At 36.6% G+C, this 25,135-nt stretch overlaps 1 protein-coding gene across 4 annotated transcripts in view; it reads left to right on the top strand.

Annotated features, from left to right (window-relative positions):
• Positions 1 to 25,135, top strand: part of ccdc120a (coiled-coil domain containing 120a) — a 63,525-nt gene that overhangs the window by 32,796 nt on the left and 5,594 nt on the right. For 3 of the 4 annotated variants that reach the window (XM_067414360.1, XM_067414362.1, XM_067414361.1), the window contains exons 2-9: positions 12,745 to 12,893; positions 12,988 to 13,069; positions 14,040 to 14,161; positions 17,217 to 17,333; positions 17,430 to 17,553; positions 21,497 to 21,553; positions 22,598 to 22,739; positions 23,916 to 24,017. In XM_067414360.1, coding sequence (XP_067270461.1) covers positions 13,018 to 13,069; positions 14,040 to 14,161; positions 17,217 to 17,333; positions 17,430 to 17,553; positions 21,497 to 21,553; positions 22,598 to 22,739; positions 23,916 to 24,017 — 716 coding nt within the window. In that variant the 5' untranslated portion in view covers positions 12,745 to 12,893; positions 12,988 to 13,017. The remainder of the gene's footprint in view (positions 1 to 12,744; positions 12,894 to 12,987; positions 13,070 to 14,039; positions 14,162 to 17,216; positions 17,334 to 17,429; positions 17,554 to 21,496; positions 21,554 to 22,597; positions 22,740 to 23,915; positions 24,018 to 25,135) is intronic. The other variant, XM_067414363.1, reaches the window with a different exon arrangement.

Below are 25,135 nucleotides of genomic sequence, written 5' to 3'. Positions count from 1 at the left end.
CTTTGTGTGCTTCAGCAGCGCAGCGCTTACCACCGCTGCCAGAAGCCAGTCTCTGAAGGCGTCTTCCATGTGCTGTTATCTTGAATGCTGATTTAATATGATGCTTTGGCTCTGGCTCAGTGTGGAACAGATTTCAGAGGCAGGGCTTTTGTTGTCGATGCCTCCAGTGTGGTTCGCTGTAACGTGCCGCCCCGCGGTTGATGGATGTTGTAGACGCCCTCAGACGAATGTTTGTACAACATGTGTCTTCCAGATGTACAGGTAGTTGTTGCGGTCTGTCCCATATGGGACTGCATACCCATCATCTGAGTTGAAAGAGTTTATGTGAATAGAGGGGTTTAGATGTGAGATTAAAGCATCACTTAGCGTCCATTTCCTAACAATAGGACTATGATTAGGTTTTTTATGCGGAGGATGTATTGCGTATTGTGATTGTGCACTTGTTGTTTGTTGTTTTTACGAGCATGCTGGAAAAACGTGTTCAGCGCTCTGGCAGATTATAATCAGGAAAGTGAAGCCAGGATGCCTGTATGCCATATTTTTCTTTTTGTTTTTTCTTGAGGCAAACAGCATGAATCACAGTTAATAGATGTTTGCTAAATGTAAAATTATTGAATTAGCTAATGGCACAAACACTATTCTTTCCTTGATTATGAATGATGTCATATTTGACAGTTTTTTATTTTTAGCATTTTACAATGTTAATAAAGATGTCTTTCTTAAAACAATCATAATGCATTTATTCATGACCCTTTATCACCATCTTTATTATCATTAAAACTTTCTGAGCTTGCTACTGTACCTTTAAGACTTCTGCAAGTTTGTGGACAATACGTTTTTTTAATTTTTAATGAGAAGCCTCTTATGCTTACCAAATAGAACAAAACTACAGGAAGGATAGAAAGATGGTGAAATATTATTGCAGTTTTAAAATAACCGTTTTCTATTTGAATACATTTTAAAGTAATTAGTAATTTATTCCTGTGATCAAAGCTGAATTTTCAGCATCATTAGTCCAGTGTCACATGATCCTTCAGAAATCATTCTAATATGATTTGCTGCTCAAGAAATATTTGCTGCTCATTGAAAATTATGTACTGTCACTTTTGATCAATATAAATGCATCCTTGCTGAATAAAATTAATTTCTTAAAAATAAAATACTGACACCAAATTCTTTAACGGTATTGCATGTGGAAGGTCTTACGTTAATGAGCTGATAGTTTATGTTGAAGATTTGTGAATGACTTGTTTTTGTTGCTTAGTTTCCATTGATGGTCTGGCTCGACTGAAGACATTTGCTAACTGTAATGGATAGAAATGCATTGTTGCATGTTTAGATTTAGCTGATCGGCAGTATGATGAAACCAGCATCATGAATAAACATGACCTTTGAGCAGGGTGCGAACTACGGGGGAGCTAGGGGGAGCTCGGCTCGGCTTTGTTTATAGATTTGTGGACTTTTTGACCTATCAATTCTTGTTTTTTTCTTCCTTCATTAAAATCAAAGATGTTCTTCAATGATTGTAAATTGTATATTAAGAGTCTCCGCAATGCATTAAGCAATAGATTGACGCGTTCGTCTGTGTGTGAAGGAATATACACGTCCTCTTTTGTGTATAGGGATGCACGCCCCCCCCCCCCCCCCCCACCCCGAAAAGTGGGCTCCCCCAAAGGCCACAGTATAGTTCGAACACTGCCTTTGAGCATGAATGCAGCTGGTCCTGCCAGCACACCGAGGGCTTTGGCACTCTTCACACTAAATTTGGGCATTATGTTTACCCTCACACCTGTTCTGTGTGTCCAACATGCTTCACTTTTAATTTCTATTAATGCTGATAAACTTGCAGATGCATCATCTGGCAAGCATTGTGTTCTGTTTGCTCTCATAAAGGGCTTTCAATAAAACTTGGCTATAAAATGTTAAATATAATGTATAATAAGGCATATTTGTGGGTTCTGATAATGCCAAATGTCTTGTGTTACCAGTAAAATTTGTACATTTTAAATGTATCTAGTCAGTGACAGAGTGCAGGCATATTCTAAAATAATTCTGTATTTTCAGCTTCAGAATCATGAATATTTGTATTCTGGTGTTGCCATTGTCCTGTGCATTGGGTTACCAGCACCAATTCCAAGCCTATTTATTTCCACCCCAGTGTAATACCAAATCTAGCTTTTTAATCAACAGTACATGTTTTGTTAACCTTTTACCATATTTCTTTGAGTATCGCAATAATAACGAATTGGGATTCAGTATCGTGATATGATACTGATATGTTACTGGGTTAATGTTAAACAGAACTAGGGCTGTTTAAAAAAGCTTACTATAATAATAGCTTTTTAAACTTCTGTATACATTAATTAATGTTTACATATTAACTTAAATCCTCTAAACCTTTTAAAAATACTCTGCACAACCACTGATTTGCATGGTAATCAAATAAAACCAACATTTAAGCTCTTTAACAAATATTATAAGTAAATATTAAACATTTCATTTTAACATCATAAGTATTTAAAATTCTGTATCTTTTTGAATAAAATTACAAAAATTTATGCAGGAAATCAGGTGTTTCCATCAAGCAAAAAGACTCCTTTTGATGATTTGCATTGCTTGTTGCTTTGCATAAAAATTATGCATAAAACAATTATGAATTTGTAGATGTACACAGACCTGTATTTTACTGAAGACATGCACTAATTATGGAGCTCAGAACTGCTCTCTTCTGAAGAGGTTGCAAAAATCCCGCGATAAATAACCCTTGGGTTGTTACGTCTGACCCAGGATCTGGGTAACGCAAGAACTACCCAAACACTGGGTTGTTCTGTCTGACCCAGGATATGGGTAACACAAAAACTACCCAAACGCTGGGTTGTTACATCTGACCCAGGATCTGGGTAACGCAAGAACTACCCAAACACTGGGTTGTTCTGTCTGACCCAGGATATGGGTAACACAAATACTACCCAAACGCTGGGTTGTTACATCTGACCCAGGATCTGGGTAATGCAGAAACTACCCAAACTTTGGGTTGTTACCTCTGACCCAGGATCTGTGTAACGCAAAAACTACCCGAACTTTGGGTTGTTGTGTCGGACCCAGGATATGGGTAACACAGAAACTACACAAACACTGGGTTGTTACATCTGACCCAGGATCTGGGTAATGCAGAAACTACCCCCCAAAAAGACCCAGAATATAAGTAGAAAAAAGGTTGCCATCTATCGTCATTCATAGTCAAATATTCAACATATTAGAATGATTTCTGAAATTCGGCTTTGATCACAGGAATAATTTGCAAAACAGTTGTGCTGATTCATATTTTTATGTAAACGGTAATTTTTTTTCAGGATTCTTTGATTAATTTAAAGTTCAAAAGAACCGATTTACTTGAAATAGAAATCATTTACAACATTAAAAATGTCTTTACAAAAAAAGTGTTCTAACTTTTGAATGTGGGATGTGAATTTTCATTATTGCAGTGCCTGGCTGGATCAGAAAAGCTGACCCGTGAAACATTTCAAAATATTCACCTTCTGTAACTCCAACATCCCATTCCTGTTTTGTAATGTGTGATCTTTGCTTTAGGTTCTGATGGGGATTGTGAAATGTGGGGTGCTGGTTCATATGTTGAGTCCATCTGCTGTCTGCAGCCGTCCTGACTCCGCTCAGCCGGAGCTGTTGTTGCTGCCAGTCAGAGGAAATGTGGCCTTTGCTCAGCCTGCTGAGAGGAGACGTACGGGGGTGGAGGCACAACAGATTTTTGAGAGTAGTGAGGAAGAGAAGGATATGGGATCTCATCAAGGTGCTGGTGCGAAGCAAAGAGCATCAAAGTGTGAGCTAACTGTTTCCTTTCGAGACCTTTGGGAGACCCTTTTGACTGGTTGAGTTGTACATGGCCAGGAAGCTCAGCAGATGTAGCCGCATGGTGTGTGATGTAACCGTTGCAGTAGTAAACATTCAACGGCCCGTGTTTCCTTTACAAACTGGGCCAAAAGTTTAGCATGACCGAAAAGGTTCACTGGCATCACCTGACCTGCACATAAAGGACAAGACCTGATTCATGCATGAGTAAAACAAAGACAAATGACCACAAGCCTCATGAGATTCGGAAGGTGGTTTGCTTTCTTTTCACTGAGCTTTCATGTTCATAATGAAGGAAACTCTCAGTCTCTTGACTGAGAGTGAAAATGTAGTCACTTGTACTGTGAATTTGGTTTTGGAAAGCAATTAAACATAAAAACACACAGTCAGGCCAACAGTTTACTGCATACAAACCGCAATAAAATAAAACTAAAGAGAAAACATGATTCCGAGTTTCCCTTGTGTGATTGTTCACACCAGTGGCGAATAAAGCTAATTCTGATTCAGATTCTAATGATTTGCACACCAGATCAAATCAATAGAGAGCAAACTAGCTTGATTGGTTTTGTATTGTTAATAGCGGAAGTGTGTACATTTTTGGATGTTAAAATATATATTCTCAATTTATCCAGAATCGTACAGATCTACAGATATATATATATATATATATATATATATATATATATATATATATATATATATATATATATATATATATATATATATATATATATATATATATATATATATATACAAGTTTGGGAAAAAAATTAATGGTAATGTTTAAAAGACTGACACTCTTAGACTGTTCGATCAAAAATATAAAAACATTAATAATGTGAAATATTATAAAACATTTAAATAATGATTTTCTGTTTGCATATATTTTAAAATATAATTTATTTATATGATGCAAACTTGCAAAGCTGCCATTACTCCAGTCTTCGGTGTCGCATGATCCTTTAGAAATCATTCTAATATGATGATCAATTATAAATGTAGTAAACAATTGTGCTGATTAATATTTTTTCTATAACCTCTAATACTTTTTTCAGGATGATTTAATGAGTAAAAAGTTAATAAAACAAGAGCATTTATTTAAATTAGAAATATTTTGTAATATACAGTACCATTCAAAAGTCTGGGGTCAGTAATTTATTTTTCTTCTTTAAAAAAAAAAATACTTTTTTCAGCAAGGATGTGTTAAACTGATAGAAAGGGATGGTAAAGATTTATATTGTTAGAAGAGATTTATATTTTATGTGTATATATATATATATATATATATATATATATATATATATATATATATATATATATATATATATATATATATATATATATATATATATATATATATATATATATATATATATATAAACATACATACTGTGCTGTACTAATATATCAATTTGGTGCCACTAGAGATGCAAATATGACCTTTAAGTTGTATGTTGCTTGACAACAACATACTTGGTTTACCAAATTTATCCTGTATTTTTGATCATTTGTAATAATTGATAATATCTTGGTAATAACTTGCTGTCTGTGGTAAAAACCCTCAAAACTTCTATAAATGTTGCTTTTATCTTGGACAAAGATATTTATGTCTTGATGAGCATTAGACACCTGTAAGACCTTTACATTTAACTTATAACTTATTTGTGCCAGGATATGCAGATACTTCAGCTGATGCAATCTGGTTCCCAATGAGCTTCTTGTGGAAGAGCAATGCATGCACTCATGCATCTGTTTAGCACCATTATCTAAATCAGGATGACTTTAGGCGAAAGTTAGGAATGCAGATTTTGACTCACTTTCTTTGATTATACATGAAGAAAAGGACAGTTTGTGTATCATTATTATCGTCATGCAGATGAACATAACTGAATTATTATTATTTTTTGTGCAGAAAATGTGAGTGATGGTTGATGCAGATCTCACTGGCACCATGTTAGGGTGTTGTGGTTTGTAGCCAGAAGGTTGATATAGGGTTGAAGTTGTTTTTAGCATGTTGCTATGCAATTGTTCAGGTATTCTGAGTGGTTGCTAGGTAGTTGCTTACTGGCCCAAAAGAGTCAAACCCCAAGTCTCTATGATTATCTAGTTTATAAAAACGTGTGTACTTGTCTTTTGAGTGAACCATATAGGGTGACTCCGCATTTAGTTTTGCAGCGAAGAAAGCGAGATGGTTTCGGTGCAGTCCAGTGATGTGGAAACGCAGCGGTGTCCACACTTCCTCGTTAGTGTGGGATTAATTAACGGAGGCACGGAACAGTAGATAACACGTCTGTCAGATACCATCGGGATCAGAGAGGTCGCAGAGAGTCCAGGGAGGAAAAAAAATCTGCTGACCCCCAACTTCAGCGCTTTCTGCTAGAAGGAAAGATTCAGTGCAAACCGTGCTCCCAGAGGAGACAATTCTGCAGTCCTGAGAAAAAAAAAGGCCATTCTGTTTCAATTTTATATTGTTGATGTTATGTGAAATATCAAGGTCATGATTGCAAAGGATCAGTCAGGAGAAGCTTGCTGAGGAAAAAAAAGAGGAAAGAAAATAGAAAAAATGGTATGCTGTCTGTTACAGCTTATCATTGCACAATCAATAAAGGTGCACTATGTAGTATTTTTTGCAGTAAAATATCCACAAACCACCATGCCAGTGTTGAGTTCTTACAATATCCCAAATGTTTCCAACTATTTATAAATTGTGAGAAAAATGCTATTTTAACCAAAGACCCAGGACGTCTGAGGGAGTCGTCTGTCAATCTTCGTTACCCACTGTTTGCGGTTTTATTTTGCAGAAGCGCTTTACTCTTAGCAGTGTGAACAAATGTCACAGCAGCCGCTGAGTGAACGCACAGAGTAACGTCATAACATAATTTTCAACACACTTAAATGTATCTAATATGATAAACATAGACTGTAAAAAAATACGGACGTAGTGTCCGTGATGTCACCCATAGGATTCCAATAAGCCGCTCTGAAGCTTAAAGTAGGGGCGAGCTGGGCGTTGCCATTTTGTGAGCGAGTCATCGCGTGTTACTCCTGGATAACAGAAAATGGGCAAAAAGGTGGGATGTGGGCGGAGCTAAGGTGACGCAACGACTATCGACGGCAGATAAATGGCTATACACCTGCAACCACACTCTTAATTATGCAGAACTTTAAGGCTTTATGTAACGGAAACGAATGAGTTATTAACCCCCCCCCCCCCCCCACACACACACACACAGTTGTCATGAAGGTCAAAATTAGCCATATAGCCCTTTTTTCTGCTGTAAAGTTGGGAATTTTAACATGGGGCTCATTGAGAGTCTGCTCCCTTCTGGAGCCTGCCTCTAGTGGCCAGTCGAGGAATTGCAGTTTACATTACTTCCGTATTGGCTTCAAGAGAGATCGTGGGAGGTTGCCGCTTGGTTGCGTAACAATCACGCCAGCGGCCTTGCTCAGCTCCACAACACTCAGTCCTGCTCTGCTTCATACTACAGTGACGTTAATAATCGCATCCATGAACATGATTTCTGCCCGAGTCCTATCCCGATTCGGCTGTTTCCTGTGAGATTCGGCCCCATGTCCCCAAGATTCTGCACTCAAACCTGGCGTCATCAAACTACGCCTTTGTTTTGAATAGGCGCCCTCTAGCAGACGGAAAAGTTATATTGTAGCTTTAATTCATTAACACACGCACATACACACACACACACACACACACACACACACACACACACACACACACACACACACACACACACACACACACACACACACACACACACACACACACACACACACACACAGTCATGTGAAAAAATAAGTCATCATCTGGTCCGTGGCAGGTCTTAAAATGAGGTAAATATAACCTCAGATGAAAAACAACACATGACATACTACACTGTCATTATTTATTTTATTAATAAAACTAGAAGAAAATGGAGAAGCCATGTGTTAAACCTAAGTACAGAAGTTATTTCTTGTTGACGTTCGAAGTGAAGTCAAATAAAACAGAGGCTAGCTAGACATCAAGGAAAGACATCATCAATGATGTTAGAAAAGCAATTTTTGCTGCCATCAATCTGAGAAGGATTTTACGGCCATTTCCAAACAATTTGAAAGCAACAAAGATTATTCCTAAGTGAATGACATTCAAGCCAATCTTCCCAGGACTGGACGTCCCAGCAAATTCACCCCAGGGTCAGACCGTGCAATATTAAGAGCAAAGCAGCCACAGGAACTGGGCACCTTGCAGTCATTGAGTCGGCCATGAACTCTTCTATATACCAAAGTATTCTAGAGTCAAATGACCATCTGACCGACAGCTAAAGCTTGGCCGAAATTGGGTCATGCAACAAGACAATGATCTCAAACACACCAGCAAATCTTCAGCAGAATCGCTGAAAAATAAAAAGGTTTTGCAATGGCCCCGTCAAAGTCCAGACCTCAATCTGACTGAAATGCTGTGGCGGGACCTCAAGAGAGCTTTGCATTAACAAATGTCCTCAAACCTCAATGAACTGAAGCAACGTTGTAAAGAAGAGTGGGCCAAAATTCCTCCAGAACAATGTGAGGGACCATTGCAGCCATGCAGAAAATCTAAAGGTGGCTCTACAAGAATTAAAGCATTGGGTGTACTTAGTTTGTCACGCATGGCTTCTCCATTTTGTCTTTATTTTAGTTAAATAAATAATGACACAGTGTAATATGTCATGTGTTGTTGATCATTTGAGGTTATATTTACCTAAGATGATTTCTTTATGTCCTGATATGTAAAAACAAAAATGTGTACTTTCTTTTTCACATGACTATATACACACATATCACAAAAACACATTTCGGTAACACTTTAGTATGTTGAACACATTCACTATTAACTACGACTTTTGCCTCGATAAACTCCCAATTTACTGCTTATTAATAGTTAGTAAGGTAGTTTTTGTGGCATTTAAGTTTAGGTATTGGGTAGGATTAAGGGGTGTAGAATAAGGCATTAATATGTGCTTTATAAGTACTAATAAACAGACAATATCCTAGTAATATGCATGCTAATAAGCAAATAGTTAATAACTGAAACTTTAAATAAAGTGTTACCTAATTTTTTCCAAAATAAATAAAATGTAAAAAAAAATACATTACTGTATTTTTGATCAAATAAAAACAGCCTTGGTGAGCATAAGATACTCCTTTCAAAACATTTAAAAAATGTATTCTGCACTTTTTTTGACTTTTGATAGAGTATGTGTGTATACAGATATCAAATATACAAATTAGGGGGAAAGCTTCAGAGGAAAACAAAATGCTACAAAAGTGTACAATATGTATTTTACATGTTAAGGATTAGGCAAAACTCTTTTACAGAGAGATGGTTAGAAGAATAAATGTCGGATGGCTAAAAAATGGACAGATTGTGCTTCCATGAACATCTGAACTGAAGTGATAATACAGGCTCCGACATGAGAGTGGAATGCTGGCAAACCTTGTGAGGACCGCAGAACATTTGTCATGACATTTGGTGAATCTCTCACTCTCTCTCTCTCTCTCTCTCTCTCTCTCTCTCTCTCTCTCTCTCTCTCTCTCTCTCTCTCTCTCTCTCTCTCTCTCTCTCTCTCTCTCTCTCTCTCTCTCTCTCTCACACACACACACACACACACACACACACACACACACACACACGTGCACAGCTTGTCTAGTGCATATTTATAGTTCCTAAATTAATGCTGGTTTGCAAAATCTGAATTTATCCTAGATTTTTATATTTCCAAAGAAAATGTGAGCAGTGTTTGGCTGTGCAGGATATCCCACCATGATGAGTTGTGGGTGGTTGTCAGGGCGTTGCTATGTGGTTGCAATAAGGATTTAGGGGTGTTCTGGCAGGTTGCAAATGTTGTTTTGCAGTTTCTGGGGTGTTTTTGGTAGTTGCTAGTCAAAAGAATCTCTGTTTTTTTCTCTAAATGTCGATCAAATTTCTTATTCAGCATAAATCTGTGATGTGTTGTGAAGTAGTGTTGTAGCACTCGAGACCAATCTTAAGACCATTTTTTGAATGTCTTGGTCTCGTCTCGTTCTTCTGTTTATCTTGTCATGGTCTCAGACCAAGAGGACTCTGGATTTTATCTCAAGACGGGTAAAGACCACAACTCTTTGGATATCCCTATCGGATTTATATAATAACATAACTAATGTGATTTGATGTAAGACTTGATGTAAAGTCACTCGAAAGGGATTTATTCTATACCAGTGCACACTGTTTCTGAACTTCCTGAAAGGCCTCGATTGTAGTCTTGAGTTTTTTTGTGTGAATTGACACGTCACAATATTCCTTATTTAAATAATTCCCACCTTAGACATATGAAAAATAAAGGGGCCGAGGCTTGGTTTTGATGAGTTAGTAGTGTGTTGAAAATGATGGTAACACGCTCAAAGCGCTTGACCAATCACAACAAGTTCAAGTCATCCAATCAGAGTGCGTTGCACTTTTCAGAAGGAGGAGCTTCATAGAGACAGGAACTAAACAGAGCTTTACTGACAGACTGGGGGAGAGGTGCTGCAACAATTTCAAATATGTGAAAAATGATGTGCTTTGGAACATTCAAGCATCCCATTCTAGATCCCAAAAACAAAATCAAGACTTTAAAAAAGGGCATAATATGGCCTCTTTCAATATGAATATGAGATCAACATATGTTGCTGTTATGAGAAATAACTTGGAATGGACCAATGTTGTGAAAAGGTTTAATCAAAACATTTGGCGAATCAGGTGAATGCTACAGTGATAGCTTCAGAATTGGCAAAAGTTGCTGGATGACTCAAAACAGTTTTTCAGCATCTCCTCATTGCAGGGCACCAGCAGGATTGAGGATCTTATCAAGCTCAAACTGACAACAGCGTGACTCCATTAGCTGAAACCCAACACTAGACAAACCGAGACAGGCAAAGACGCTGTGTTTGCTCTAGCAACATGCACATATTTATGTTACGTTTATCGGCCCACTCGCTTTTATTTGTCCTCCCTTGACCCTCGGGTGTGTGTGATGGGCAGGATTAGGTCATGGCAACATACAATACCTGTATTGTTCTATTGTTTTCTTTAATTACGCTGTGCTTCACTCATCTGCTACTATTTTCTCCAGGTCAGTTCAGCATTTGAGTCTATTGATCTTTATAAGTAAACCTTCCACATTTTTCAGAGACACTCATCATTCACATGCTCTCAATGACAGAGTCGCTCCGGGCCATCCAGAGAGAGCCGCCCATCTCATGCAGCCGAGATAATAACTACTTTCTGATGGTTGTGCATGAAAAACTACATTGAGAAGAATAGATCGCAACTGGGCGTCAAAGCTGAAACATTTGTGGGGGTTTTTTGGCGTTTATTTAGGTTGCAGACAGGAAACGACGCGAGATGCCGTTTTTGAGGTTTTTCGACCTTTCTCCTCATTGTGCTCTTGTTTACGGCTGATCCTAGGAAATGACTCGGGCCCTGTTGAGAGTGTTTGTGCATGAGGATTTCTGCCCGTATTGTTGTTATAGGTCAGTCTGAGCCTCCCATTGCTGTTTCCCGCACTGGTTTCCTGCTTTATGAGCCACTTCCTGCACGCTGCAGTTCACTTCCTGTCCGGAGTTCCCACAGGCAATTCCATGTGAATTTGAAGGGGAGGGGAAATCCGATGTGAATGTAACTAAAGATCTTAAAAGTGCAAAATAAACTGAAAATAAAATCTCAATTTGAAGCTATTGAAACAGTGTTATTTTGGTATTATTTATACTATAGTATTTATTATGTTGAATTAGCTTTTATTTATGATAAATATTAATTTATATTTTCAGTTCTAATTTAGTCTTTTTGTTATGTTTTTGATTCTATTTAGATTTGATTTAATTTCATATACATTTTAATTTTAGAAATTTCAGTACCTACTTAAACTTTACAATTTTATTAAGTTGCCAAGGCAGTATTTCTAATTTTCGTTTAGGTTTTAAAAATTTTTTTGTCTAAAATGTATAATTTATTATATAAATAACATATAAATAAATAGTTATTTATTATAAATAAAAAATATTAAATATTATAAAATATAATTTTATAAATTAAAGCTCATTCAAAATATAAAAAATACTAAAATAACAATGCTGTTTATTTAAATGAATGAAATTAATTTTTAATAGAATTCATTTTAGTTAACAATGTACTGAAAGCTCTTAAAACATCTCATATCTTTTAATTTGTGCACCAGAGAAAGCTATAAAATCTTAGGTTTACGTCCAATGATGTACTGTACATTTATGCATTTTTCAGATGTTTTTATTCAAAGCGACTTACAAAAGAACAAAAGCAATTCACCAAAGAGCCAACAATATTCGTATAATATTAAATGCCAGGCTAATAAACCTTGAAACACCACACTGAAATCTCTTTAATATCTCCGTTGTTTCTGATAGATTGCCTCTTGTCTCTTGCTCTGATTGTTCTCGTGTGAAAAAGACCTGAGGTCATGTCAAATGTGCGTCATGATCTCTCAGTGTCTCGAACTCTGGTCTGTTACAAAACATACAAAAAGATACAAAAACTCAAAGTCAAAACTCAAAATCTCATCATGAATTCAAACATTTGAGTTCCAGGACCAACTAATCAGTTGCTAGCCATTTCATTTTATAGACCTGTACTTACGATATTATCAGACATTGTCTAATTTGTATCCTCCTAAGGAATTTGAAGAGAAACATGATACTTAAATGGAACATTAAGAAATCAGTTACATCTCCTAAACCTCATCTCTTCTATCAGTTATATAAGTGATTGATCTATTACTCGTCTCTCGGTCAGGGCACTTATGTGTGGGGCGTCTTTCTCCAGTGTCTCATAGGGTTTGTTTTGTTTTTCAGGGCATAGAGTTAGCGAAGCGTTGCGCAGCAGCACAGTGGCTCCCCCCTCAGGCCAGTCGCAGTACTGCAGCAACACCCATCAGCGCATCTGCTTCATGGCCACAGGTCCGAAACTGCAGTACATATGACTGTTACCAAACGCTGAGAAGGTAAGAAACCTGTGAACGGTTTACACGCGTGTCTGGAGTCTTCTACAGGACACATTCATCACTGTCATGTTTGTTTGTTTTCTTGTCTCTGTAGATAAACTTACAATCAGGAGGCAGTGAGGTGATGCAAAAGACGTATGACATGGAGGTCAAAAGTCACCTGATAACAGGCCCTGGTGAGCGCCCCCATGTGCCTGTGTGTGTGTTTGTGTGTTTGCTGTCTTTCAAATAATTTTACTTTGTGTGTTTTGTCTGTTTTTGTGGCGACCAAATGTCCTAACAAATGCTTTCTGAGGAGAACATCCTCCATAAAGGGTCTAAATCTTATTAAATGTGAAACTGCTTTGAAAACAGCTATTTGCTTTTCCGTTTGGTGATGCAAGAAATTACATGCTTCACTTTTAAATCTTATTTTACATGTAAAAAGGCCAAAATATGTCCAAAATGGGAAGTTTAAGGGTGTAGTTAACATGACACAGGATAGTTGTATGTATCCCAAAATCACACTTTTTGACCAGTGCTTTTCCATATCTTTCCCAGCTATGATTACTGAATAAAGTTTCAAACTATTTAGGATTTAAGTACTTTAAGTTCAGACTAGGGGGAAAATAATGTTCTTAAAATTAGAACCTTTACACTATTAAAAAAGAAAAGAAAAATAATTTAATATTCAACAAGGACACATTAAATTGATCAAAAGTGACAGTAAAGACATTTATAGTGTTATGTTAATCAAATAATCCTGAAAGAAATGTATCACAGCTTCCACAAAAATATTAAGCAGCACAACAACATTGATAATAACAAGAAATGTTTCTTGAGAATCATCATATTAAAATGATTTGAACATGAACGATCATGTGACACTGAAGACTGGAGTAATGATGCTGAAAATACAGCTTTGCATTCATTTAACATTACATTTTAAATATATTAGAATATAAAAAAAGTATTTAAAATTGTAATAGTATTTCACAATATTACTGTTTTTACTGTATTTTTAATCACATTAATGTTTTACAGTATTTTTGATCAAATGGTTCAAAAAACATACCCACCCCAAACTTTTGAACAATACTGTAAAACCATTAAAATGTGTAAATTTAGAGAGGAAACGTGTGTGTGTGTGTGTGTGTTTGTTTGCAGAGCTGCAGGACAGTAAGCAGCATGCGGAGCGGATGGTGGAGCTGCAGGAGCGTCGGAGAAGTCTGCAGTCGCTGCTCAACACTCGATTAGCAGAGCTCAAACGCGTGTGTCTGCAGGAGGCGGTCAGTGGCTCATCTTTTCAAATTCCATTCCTCATCGAAAAAAAACAGCAGGATGCAGATGCTCAAATGTGTATTTAATGAAGTAGATCCTTAGAACTTGTTCTAGTCCTAAGAAATTAGAAGAAGAGAGCTCAACGATGATAAACTTTGTGTTTCTCCCTGGTGTCACTGCCGAGCCACACAGCTGTGAGCTGCCAGATCATGTGACGCCGCAGAGATGCCGCCACATGCCCAGCTAATCTTTGCTCATACTTGTATCTCAACAAGCTTGGCATTTTAAATGCTTGTATTAAACAGTAAATGTAACTTCTTCAGGAGTGTCTTAAAATTGTGCATCCAAAATTTTACTCACCATTTACTGACAAGTTGTTCCAAACCTTTATGTTTTTCTTTCTACTGCTGAACACCAAAGAAAATATTAACCAAACAGTTGACAGTTACCATTGACTTCCGTAGTATGAAAAAAAAAATACTACTGCTACCGTCAACAGTTTGATTACCCACATTCTTCAGTTGTGGGTGAGTAAATGATGACAGCATTTTCATTTTTGGTTGAACTATCCCTTTAAAGGAGTCATATCATTGAAAAGCCAGCAGCCATATCACCCTGTAGCCCAAGACTGGTTTCCCACTGAAGCTAAGCAGGACTGAGCCTGGTCAGTACCTGGATGGGAGACCAACTGGGAAAACTAGGTAGCTGCTGGTAGAGGTGTTAGTGAGGCCAGCAGGGGGTGCTCACCCTGTGGTCTGTGTGGGTCCTAACGCCCCAGTATAGTGATGGGGACACTATACTGCAAAGAGCACCGACCTTCGGATGAGACGTTAAACCGAAGTCCTGACTCTCTGTGGTCATTTAAAATCCCATGGCACTTCTCGTAAAAGAGTAGGGGTGTAACCCCGGTGTCCTGGCCAAATTCCCGTGATTGGCCCTTACCAATCATTGCCTCCTAATAATCCCCATCCACTGAATTGGCTCTATCACCCTCTCTCCTCTCCACCTTTCACTGGTGTGTGGTGAGCGCACTGGGGCCGTTGTACTGGGGCTGCCGTCGCATCATCCAAGTGGATGCTGCACACTGGTGGTGGTTGAGGAGAGACCCCTGATATGAGTGTGAAGCGCTTTGGGTGTACAGTAGTACATTATGAAAGCGCTTTATAAATGCCTCATTCACCCATTCATTCAAAAGAGAATTTTTCTTTCTCTTTTGAAATATAGACTTGCATAGTGTGCCGTACTCTTTACATTCATAATGCAAAGATCCCTCCAGAGACCATTTATAAAAACAAGACTGATAACACATTTAACAGTATGCACACACCAGCGTCTTTCAGTATTCAGCATCTTACAAGATATATTTTTATTCATTTCACATGCAAAAATGTTAGCCAATCGTAATAGAGCGAATGTACATAAAAAACATAGCTGCAAAACAGACTGTTTAATTCTACAGATAAAAAATGGACATTAGATAACATTAATTGACTGTTGTTTTGTTCAAAAACTTGACTAAATGAAAATAATTCATATAAATATAAATAAATATAATAATCTTCAAATTTAAACATGGCTGCTTTAATATATAATTAAAAATCGGTGTGTCTATTTACACCGTGCAAATAGCGTAGCTTGTTGGCAAGTGCTGTTCGCACTAACTCCGCCTAACAATGCCTTGTTGCCCCAAACAAGATGATAAAAGAACACGTTTCAACATCTACAGTGGTTTAGTCAATAAAGAGTAAGGCTCAGAAATTCTGATGCGATCGCTCTGGGTTTAAATCCGCCTTTTGGCGAGCTCGCTCTTCTTCCTTTTCCCGTCATATATGACAATGACATTTCAATAAAAATCAAAAACATGTTCTATAAAGTGCCAATTGAAATGTGAAAAAAAACTAAAGTATTTATTGGGTAGGTGTATGGAGGGCTTTTATTGTCCCATTAAAGGTGCACTATGCAACTTTCCGTCCACAGGAGGGCAATATTCAAAACAAATGTGTAGTTTGATGACGCAAAGTTTGAGCGCAGTATCTTGGGACATGTGGTCTTCACCTCACAGCCGGTGGAAAACAGGACTCGGGCCGAAATCACATTCATGCATGCGGTTATTAATGTTACTGTAGTGTAAAGTAGAGCAGGACAGAGTGTTGTGGAGCTGAGCACGGCCGCTGGAGCGATTGTTATACAAACACACTGCTCGCGAACACCGGGACTTTTATTATGACGGGACGGGACACAGTCGCCGGGCGCCTGCACTGATCCGCTCTTCCGGTTATAATTATAAGGTAATGCAGCTCTGTTTATCATATTAGATACATTTAAGTGTGTTGAAAATGATGTTATGACATTACTCCGTGCGTTCACTTGTTCACACTGCTAAGAATAAAGCGCTCCTGCCAAATAAAACCTGAAACCGAGGGTAGTGCAGATATGACGCAATTGACAGGCGACTTCGTCAGACGCTATGCTGTAACGTCCCGGTCCTTAGTTGAAACAGCAATTTTCTCACAATTTACAAATAGTTGGAAACATCTGGGATATTGTAGGTACTCAACTGAACAAAATATATAACACCGGCCTAGTGGTTTTCGGATATTTTACTGCAGAAATACTACATAGTGCACCTTTAAGGCAGCATCCATTAAATGTTTTTAATAAATATAATAATTTACACTTATTGCATCCTGTTAATGTACAACAAAACTGAGGCGCAAATAGTATAAATCTGTCAAAATGAAGTTTATATAGCATTTAGACTAAGAACTGCTACTTTTGCGTGGTGTAAATAGAATATATAACTATATTTTATATGCAATTTCACTTAGTACATATCATCTACAGCTGTTTTCACTTAGTATATGATCTATTGCTAGGAAAATATGTTATTTTCATTTTTAGTGTAAATATAATCTAGTTGCTATTGATGTAAATGATGTAAATAGCATCTATTGCTATTTGCACATAGTGCAAATTTCCGGTCGCTGCCTAGAAAAATGGCTTGTATATGAATGTATATAGAAAAAATGTACTTGTTCATGTTTGCTCTTCATAATTTTTCAGGAATTGACAGGTGAAGTTCCTCATGAATATCCACTGGAAACCGGAGAGAAAGTCCCTCATGTGCGGCGCAGGGCTGGTCTGTCCCGCAGCAGTTCCAAACATAACACAAAAAATGAGGTGTGTGGGCTTGAGATGATATGGCTGGCAACTTATATGATATTGGATACATGATAGATAAACATCATAAGTTGCTCATTGTTTGTGCTGGCTTAGGAAGAGGACGCCTCTCAGCGCAAGACAAAGAAAACCCTGTTCAGCGGCGCCCTCCGCAGGCACGTCGATTCAGAACAGCATCCTCCACACAGCAAACGAACAGTTCATAGAGGATGCCACACAGGTGAACAGATCAACTAAACACCATTTCATGCTTGAAATTTTACTCATATATACAGTAGAAAGATTTTTGATGATTGAAATGTCACTCTCTTATGCTCACCAAGGCTCTATTTATGTGATAAAACAGTGATATAATGAAATAATATTTCAATTAAATATCCTAGTATATTTTAAATGTAATTTATTCCTGTGATCAAAGCTGTATTTTCAGCATCATTAATACAGTATTTAGTGTCACATGATCCTTCAGAAATCATTCTAATATACTGATTTGCTGCACAGAAAACAATTCTGATTATTATCAATGTTGAAAGCAGTTCTGCTGTTTAATTTTTCAGGATTTTTTGATGAGTAGACATTTCCCAAGAACAGACTTTATTTGAAATAGAAAACTTTTGTAACATCATACATGTATTTACTGTCAGTTTTGATCCCAAATCTTTAAACGTGAGAGACAGAGGATGAAGAGTGGTTTACAACAGATTAAACTGGCGGTCCAGGTCTGGACCGTGGGAACAGTTGATTATGTTTGCATGTTTGTGTGTGTGGTATAAATTTAGAAGGGAAAGTTGTCTTGTGCACATGAAAAACAGTCCACCTTAAATGAGGTACACAAGACGTGTTTGTTGTGCAACAGGAAGTGTTGAGTAACCGGCCTGTTTCCGAGCATTATTACTAAAATGATGTAAGTTCAGTAAAAAAATTAACAAACACTATTTTATGTAGCTTACTGAATGAAGTCAAACTATATATAGACATATTGTTTTCAAATGAAACTTTTAACTATTATGCTCTATGCACAATGTAAAAAAAAAATCAGTAAAATATCTAAAAAACACTAGGCTAGTGTTATATATTTTGTTCAGTTGAATACTTACAATATCACAAATGTTTTCAACTGTTTGTTAATTGTGAGAAAATTGTGATTTTAACCAATGAACCGGGACGTCTGAGGGAGTCGTCTGTCAATTGCGTCATATCTGCGTCAACCTTGTTTCCCTTTTTTTTTTCTTGTTGCAGAAACGCTTTACTCTAAGCAGTGTGAACAAATGAAGTGTCACAGCAGCTGCTGAGTGAACACACAGAGTAACGTCATAATTTTAAACACACTCAGATGTATCTAATATGATAAACAGAGCTGCGTTACCTCATACTCATGACCAGAGAAGCGGAAACGGCACCGGCGACTGTGTCCTGTCATAATAAAAGTCCCGCTGCTCACAAGCCGTGTTGCGCTCGTCTCTCATTAGCAATCGCTCCAGCGGCCTTGCTCAGCTCCACAACACTCGCCCCTGCTCTGCTTCATACTACTGTAACCTTAATAATCCAGGGTTGCCAACTTTTATGTTCAGGTTGGAGGGAGAATTTTATTTATTTTATTTCTTTAATATTTACATTAATATTTTTTAAGCTACAAAATGCCTCTAATTTAACTCTTTGAATTGGAATTCTCTATTTTAACCTTAATTACTACACAAATTGAAATATAAATAATACAAATATTAGAAGAAATATATTTTAAGTGGTCATTAATTGACAACAATTATTGCACAAATAGGCTAGTATTTAGTAGCCTACCAAAAGATCTCTTTAAAATATTCAATAAACATTATTGATATAAAATATAGAACACTTATTTAATTGAAAAATAGTTATGGCGTATAGTCACATTTGACCATCAATGAGTATGAGTGTGACCAATTGGTAAAGAATACCTGAGGCCTATATACAAGAATAAAATTAATGTCAACAATGTTGCATCTCTATAACTCTCCATAATAAAACGATCCTGTAAATATGGCTGACTTAATAATCAATGCACAAGCTGTACTGTTTAACAAAACTTGCTGCAAACATCTGTATAGTGAAACTGTTGTGTATCCGCTTAAGCCATTTAAATGCATTGACACCGCGCTGGAAGTATTGAGTGCTCCATGTACTCCATGTACTATAAAATAAATATTATTATTTTTTTTAATAAAAAATGTTTATAAATCACTCAATGAGCTAGGACCTCAATACATCGCAGATATGTTGATTAAATACAAACCCAACAGATCACTCAGATCAGCAGGATCAAGTCAGTTAGAAATACCAAGAGTTCACTCAAAGCAAGGAGAGTCTGCCTTTATCTATTATGCCAGCCGTAGTTGGAACCAGTTTCCTGAACAGATCAGATGTGCTCCAACAGTAGCCACATTCAAATCCAGACTCAAAACACATCTGTTCAGCTGTGCGTTTACTGAATGAGCTCTGAGCGCTGTATGTCCGACTGATTGCACCCTATCTTATCTCTTTATTCTTTTTATAATTGTTTTAGTTTACCTTTGTTCTTATCTTTGGTTATTGTTTATTTTATATGTTCTTTTGAGTTAAATATGACGAGTGAAAACTGGGTTTGATGGAAATAGTAAGTTTGACAAAAAGGTTTGAGTATGTGTAAATCTGTGGAGGGTATGATGAGTGAGTAAGGGTTTTAACAAGAAGGTTTCTGAGTAAAAATCAGGGAAGAGTGATCAAAATTGGATGTTATGAACGTGTTTGAGAAAGAAATGAATGAGAGGTGTTCTAATTAAGATGGTACATGTATGAAGGCTGTAAACTGAAGAATGTTTGTTTTTATATCAGACCATTATTGTGGATCTGACCATTTTATTTTATTTTATCTTATTTTTTAAATTATTATTTTTTTTTTTAATTACTATTATTATCTTTACGACTGTTTTAACTATGCTTGTTTTTAATTTTTTATTCGTCCATATGGTACTCTTTTTTTCTCATGCATTTGTTACCACTGTTTTAATTAATTTCTATGTAAAGCACTTTGAATTGCCATTGGGTATGAAATGTGCTATACAAATAAACTTGCCTTGCCTTGCGCGCGACGCCGGGAGATGAGAGCATGTTGCCACTCCGCTTTTCAACGCCTCTGGCTTTAACATTAGCGCCAAAACACTATTTGTTGTTTGAATTTCACATTAAAACTTGATAATAGTAACAATAAACTTAATAATAATTATATAAAGCTACACTCTAAAAAATGCTGGGTTAAAAACAACCCAAGTTGGGTTGAAAATGCACCAACCCAACAATTGAGTTGTTTTAACCCAATGGTTGAGTTGTTTTAACCCAGTGGTTGAGTTGTTTTAACCCAGTGGTTGGGTTAAATGTTGCTTAAGACAACCCAATTGCTGGGTAAGAACAACTCAACCATTGGGTAAAAACAACCCAATTGCTGGGTTGGTGCATTTTCAACCCAACTTGGGTTGTTTTTAACCCAGCATTTTTTAGAGTGTATAGGCCTAGCTTTGTATAATATATAAAGCAGGTTTGGCAATTTGGCGTGAGATTAATTTGGCAACCCTGATAATCGCATCTATGAACATGAGTCCTATCCCGATTCTTTTCCACCGACTGTGAGGTGAAGACCACACATCCAAGATTCTGCTCTCAAACTTGGCGTCATCAAACTAAGCCTTTATTTTGAATAGGCGCCCTCTAGCAGACGCTACATAGTGCACCTTTACCTATTGACTAAGCTTAACCATACCTCCTCAAAAATGTTTGCATTTTTAAGATAAAATGTATAATTTTTATTCAGTTTTTTTTGTTTATTGTCTTTTTCATATAATTATCACATTAGTCAAACTTCTTTAAATAATAAATTGTTAAAAATGCAAGTTAAAACAATAAATCCAAAATTTAAAACATAAATATAAAAAATATTTAGAAACATTACTTTTATGCACATTTTTAGCTTTAAGGATATCCTGAAGGAAGTTTTTTGGCTGATTTAGTGGACTTTTTCCACATAAAATGACCATTGAACAATATTGCAACCTCATCTATCTTATCAGCAGCTTAGAGTCAATACAGTGTGTTCATGTGACTTCATGTAACTGTATCAGTTCAGTTATGTAATGTGTGAATGTTTATATCCTCAGATAACACGGTGAAGTCAGAGAGCAGCTCCACGTCAGATTCCACCAATCAGGACACCGGTGAGTTATGGGACGGATCAGTGCTTTACATTAGCAGGATAATGAATGCGAGAGACTGAGATAAGAAGCACCATTACAATAGCAAGATGAGTTTAGTGGAGGGAGAATCCCGCGGGGGTCATTAGAGTCTTCACATCAATGAGTCAAAAAGCCTGTTATTAACACTCACTGAACTAATCCTCTCCCTGTGGCATTTTTGATTCTCTCTCTCTCTCTCTCTCTCTCTCTCTCTCTCTCTCTCTCTCTCTCTCTCTCTCTCTCTCTCTCTCTCTCTCTCTCTCTCTCTCTCTCTCTCTCTCTGCTCTCTCTCGTGCTCTCTCTCTCGCTCGCTCTCTCCCTCCCTCTCCAATTTCGATTAAAGAAAGTGATTAAATCATTTTTATACAACATTGCTAAAGCATCAGTACAAATAACAGATAACAGGAAAAAGTTGCTAATGATAGTTATAAATACTAAAGAAATTAGTTAATATAGTGACTAAGTCATCGATTGTGCTTCTGAGGGTGTGACATCCATGTATGATTTTTCCTGTAATTGATACATAACTAGCCTCCTTTAGTAGCACTTATGTATGTTCAATGGCCCCAAAAACTATTTAGACACTTAAGACACACTTATGTGTACTGAAATGCAATTTAATAAGATGTTTCATACAAATATCAAACCAAGTGACATTCAATTAAAAATAATAATAACACAAATATGGCTTGTGAAGCATCTGAGTGCAGATCACACTTGCTTTTGTTTTGTTTTTTATTGCAATTAACTTCTTTATTATACACTAGCTTTCCAAGATTGGGGTCTGTAATAAAAATAAAAATACATTTATACTTTTATATATCTAAGATGCATTGACATTTTATAAGATTTCTATTTTAAATAAATGTTTTTTTCCCTTCTGAAATCTTACCAACCTCAAACCTTTGAACAGTAGTATGTCTCTTAAGTGTAAACTGTGAAGTAGAAAGCGTTCTGTCTCTATCTCACAAGTCTCTCTCTCTCTCTCTCTCTCTCTCTCTCTCTCTCTCTCTCTCTCTCTCTCAGAAGAAGCCTCTGAAGGCCTGTCACCCTCACGTCCCCGGCTGGTCTCGGGGAGCCCAGACAACAGGTTTTCTCGAAAACTCTCCCCTGTGGAGATCTATTACGAGATGAAAACTCGCCGCAACTCTGTGGCCAGCTCAGCCAGGTACGTGCTCAGCACAATTTGCTTTCGTGCTCAGCATGAGAAAATAGGAACAGCTGTTTTTCCACTTTATAAAGATCCAAAGGTGAATCTAAATTGATTAGCTCACCTGGAATCAACTCATTTAGATGGGGAAAACTAATAACGAGGTTTGTAATTAATTAGCTGATTTTAGAACAAATGCTCTTAGCTACTCATTGACATTTAGGTAATAATCTAAAATATATTGTTAGCAACTGTAGCCACAGATGTACTATATTCATCATCTGACTATATTAAATATTACTGTATAATAAAAATAATGGTTGCACTTCATTTTACAGTACCTGTACTTACATGCACTTAAAGTTTACTTACCTAAGAAAATACTGGGTAATATGGTAACTACATGGATTAAAGACACAATATGTCAGATTTTTAAAGGGTTTAAAAACGTTGTCCTTGCGTCAATGGCATCATACTCATGTTACCCTCAATTTCCAGTTTTATTTAGTAGAAACCATGGAAATACCAAAGACGCTTTAATATGTTTTATTAGACAGGTCAGCAACTGTTTGGATACATTCATTGACAGAAAACTTGTCATTTTTATATAATTTAACACAGTTTTGTTGAACACACTTGATTTAATGCGAGTGCCATGTTTTACCATGCCTAATATCGATCTAGCTCTTCAGTCTGCAACAAGTGTTTTATAGTAGCTGCCGAGCGAACACACAGAGTAGCATTATAACACACTCAAATGTGTGTTATAATGCTACACGATAAACATAATAAAACAGAGCTGTGTTACTGCACATATGCATGACCGGGAAAAGTGGAAGCGGCAACTGGCGTAAGAAAAGCTCTGTGGTATCAAGGCGTCATCAAGCTACGTCTTTGGTTTGAATAAGCAACCTGTAGCGGCGAAAAAATGACATATTGTGGCTCATACTTTAAGGTTAGGTGTAGATGAGTCATTACCTGTAATAAGTAGACAGTATGTACAAGAGGAACAGGACTGTAAAATAAAGTGCTACCAAAATAATAAAGCTACAATTTAGAATCAAAACATAACTTCATCATCAGATTTATAAAATGGTCTTTGTCACCATAAAACATCGATCAGGTTTGTTAACTGTGTACTGCTAGATTTCTAACCAGATGTTACTAGACCTGTTTTTGTCTTTTTTTTTTCAGCCCGAGTCACACTCTTCCAAGAAGTGTGTCAAATCTGGAAGGTAGAAGTGTACCAGCAACCCCGCTCTTGTCCCGCAATGGAATAACAGGAGTGCACATCAGGTTACAAATGCGCAAAACACACATGCCCAAACGTAGGTTAAAACACTGTGCAGATCAGCTTGCATGCTGACTATATAGGTAATTATAGTTAAAAAGCCCTGAATTGATAATGGCACAAACATTTAGATTAAATTACTTATTTGCAATAAGATGTAATGAAGTAATGGATGTCTGAGGAGGTTGAGAGTAAAGCACCATTATTTCCCACTCAATCCAATTACACATACAGAGCAGCTTGTTGTGGCGCAGTGGTGGGAGATACCGATATCAGCATCTTAAAGGGATAGTCCACCCAAACATGACAATTCTGTTATTATTTCTGTTATTATACTCAAGCTTCATGTCGTTCCAAAACCTTTATGCATTTCTTTCCTTAAAAAAAAAAACTATTTTGAAGAATATTGGTAAACAGTTTTGTTTCCTATTAATTCCATTTTTTTTTTTTTCCATATAATGGGATTTCACTTTTTTTGCTTTTCAAATGTTTTCAAAACTTTGGTGTCAGTAGTATGTTTTAATGTCTGTGAAGGTCTCTAATGCTCACCAAGGCTGAATTATTATTATACTGTTATTTGATTAAAAAATGCAGTAAAAGTACAGTTTACTTTTGAACTGTAGTATATATATATATATATATATATATATATATATATATATATAAAATAATAATAATACGTTTTTTTTCAGTGTAGTCAAAGTCAAAATAAGTGATTAAAATTAAAAATATATATTGTGTTTGTATAGCACTAAATATTGTTCTATACAACAAAAAGTGCTCGTAAAAAAAAAGAAAGACGTTGCATTGCATTGACATTTATTGAATATCTTAAAGGGTTTGTTCACCCAAAAATGAAAATTATCCCAAAGTTTACTCGCTCTCAAGTCACCCTAGGTGTATTTGACTTTTTTCTTTCAGCCAAATATAATCAGAGTTATATTTTAAAAAAATATCTATAAATAAAGCTACTTTCAAGCTTTATAATGGCAGTGAATAGTAACTGAGATTTTGAAGCACAAAAAACCACATCCATTCATCATAAAATTAATCCAAGGGGTTAATAAAGGCCTCATGAAGGGAAGAGATGTGTTTTTGTAAGAAAAATATCCATATTTATAAC

The sequence above is a fragment of the Pseudorasbora parva genome, chromosome 13 (assembly GCF_024679245.1).
Source record: "Pseudorasbora parva isolate DD20220531a chromosome 13, ASM2467924v1, whole genome shotgun sequence".
Lineage (NCBI taxonomy): Eukaryota > Metazoa > Chordata > Actinopteri > Cypriniformes > Gobionidae > Pseudorasbora > Pseudorasbora parva.
This window is presented reverse-complemented; position numbering and strand designations above follow the sequence as displayed.